At 62.0% G+C, this 1,644-nt stretch overlaps 1 protein-coding gene across 1 annotated transcript; it reads right to left on the minus strand.

Moving 5' to 3' along the window:
* Positions 1–125: 125 nt before the first annotated feature.
* LOC127752047 (uncharacterized) lies at positions 126–1,609 on the minus strand (the record flags this gene model as incomplete). Its single annotated transcript, XM_052276556.1, has 3 exons — positions 1,145–1,609; positions 661–890; positions 126–582 (listed from the first exon to the last, which is right to left on the minus strand). Coding segments are annotated over exons 1-3 (912 nt in total), but the record flags the coding sequence as incomplete, so codon positions are not given.
* Between the last annotated feature and the right edge of the window lie 35 nt (positions 1,610–1,644).

The raw sequence follows: 1,644 nt of genomic DNA on the forward strand, positions 1-1,644 counted from the left end.
CCCCCCCCACCCCCGACAGCCGGTCCTTAGACCGCGCCAGCTCCGAAGTCAACTAAATCCGTGCGATGCCCGTTTAGAAATCAACTATTTTTTTAGTGGCTATTTGGGCCACGCTACCCGTTTACCTGCCAGCTGGTGATGACGGAGGCCATGCAGCCCATGTCCAGCAGCGCCATGTGGCGCATGCGGAACCGCCGCCAACGGAACTCGTCGCTGCTCGCGCGCCAGCGGTCCCCGAGCGAGCCGTCGAGGGTGTCCTCGAGGGTGTGGCCGAGTGTTGCGCCGAGGCCGCCCCCGAGGGTGTGCCGGCTGCCGGACAGCACGCCACCGACACTCTTCCTGGCGGCCGGGGCCGTGCTCCTCCGGCGTGCGGACCACGCCAGCCGGGCCTCGTCGCTGGGCATGGCCGCGACGTGCTCGTTGTGGCCCGGGACCCAGGCGCCGGCCGCGCGCAGGGCGCGGAGGCAGTCCTGGCGCAGGTCTCGCGCGAGCTGCCCCGTGAAGCCGGAGAGTGTCAGGACGTAGAGCTGCAGCCCGCCGGAGTACGTGGACCACACTACGCGGGCGAGGGGTATAATCGCGCTGAAAGCAACACTTCAGCCTCACTTACTACGCCCGGCGTCAACCTCAGATTTACCTCCACCCTGCTCTTGAACTCACCGGGCTTTGCCTTTCTCGATCCACCAGACGGCCGTGATCCCGTTGTATAGGCCGTACGACGTGCTGAACAGCGCGATGGCGAGCAGCGCCCTCCAGCCCCGGGGCGAAAGCGGGTGCGAGGCGCAGTATAGGCGCAGGCACTGCGCCAGGGCGCACAGCTCGCCGCGGCGCCGGCAGCGCTCGTACCCCTCCACCGTCCGGAGAACGGCGAGGTACAGCATGACCGCACACTGGAAAATGGTACTTAAGACGTAACGAGGCAAAACGCAAGGACAAATGACGATCTGTGCGTTGAGGTAACGATGACGTTTATACTGACAAGTTGGGATCAAATCAAGAAAACGCTACCTAAAACTACGTTCTATTGTCAATATGTTGTGAATGTCGTCACATGCGTCATACCACGTCATACCTGTAGGTTAATGTTTTGGCCAAGCGCGTGGCGCGGCCAGACTGTTGGGCCGGGGCGGTTACAGTTCTGTACCTTGAACACCGAGTTGCCCGTAGTGGACGGCGAGTCGTCGGCACCCCCGTTCATATTCATGTTCATGTACGAGGACGAGAACAGGAACACGGCCCACGCCAGCGCGCCCGGCCAGGGCCTGGGGTCAGGCCTCCACAGCCAGCCTTGCACGGGCAGCATGCCGAGCAGCGTGGAGCACACGCTGAAGAGCGCCCACACCAGGACCGTCAGCGCCTGGCACACCATCGCGCTACAAAAGTTCAATCCATGCCGCGGACGTGAATATTTTTTTTTTAATAATCTTGCATCTAAAATGCAGAGTTTGAGCTGGCCGTTTGGCCGTTCTTACCGCTGGCCCGCAGCCCGTTCGTTGGGGGGGCACACAACAGCCCGTTCGGGACTGAGGTGCGGAGATTGACTGGCCACTGGCGGCAATATTCCAAAGAGTGTTTCGCTCCTTCGTGTTCGATCGTCCTACTGACAACGCGTGGGAGAGAGAACGGGCGGGGTGGGGTGGAAAG

Source organism: Frankliniella occidentalis, unplaced genomic scaffold (genome assembly GCF_000697945.3).
Source record: "Frankliniella occidentalis isolate FOCC.00 unplaced genomic scaffold, Focc_3.1 Scaffold3387, whole genome shotgun sequence".
NCBI classification, from domain to species: domain Eukaryota; kingdom Metazoa; phylum Arthropoda; class Insecta; order Thysanoptera; family Thripidae; genus Frankliniella; species Frankliniella occidentalis.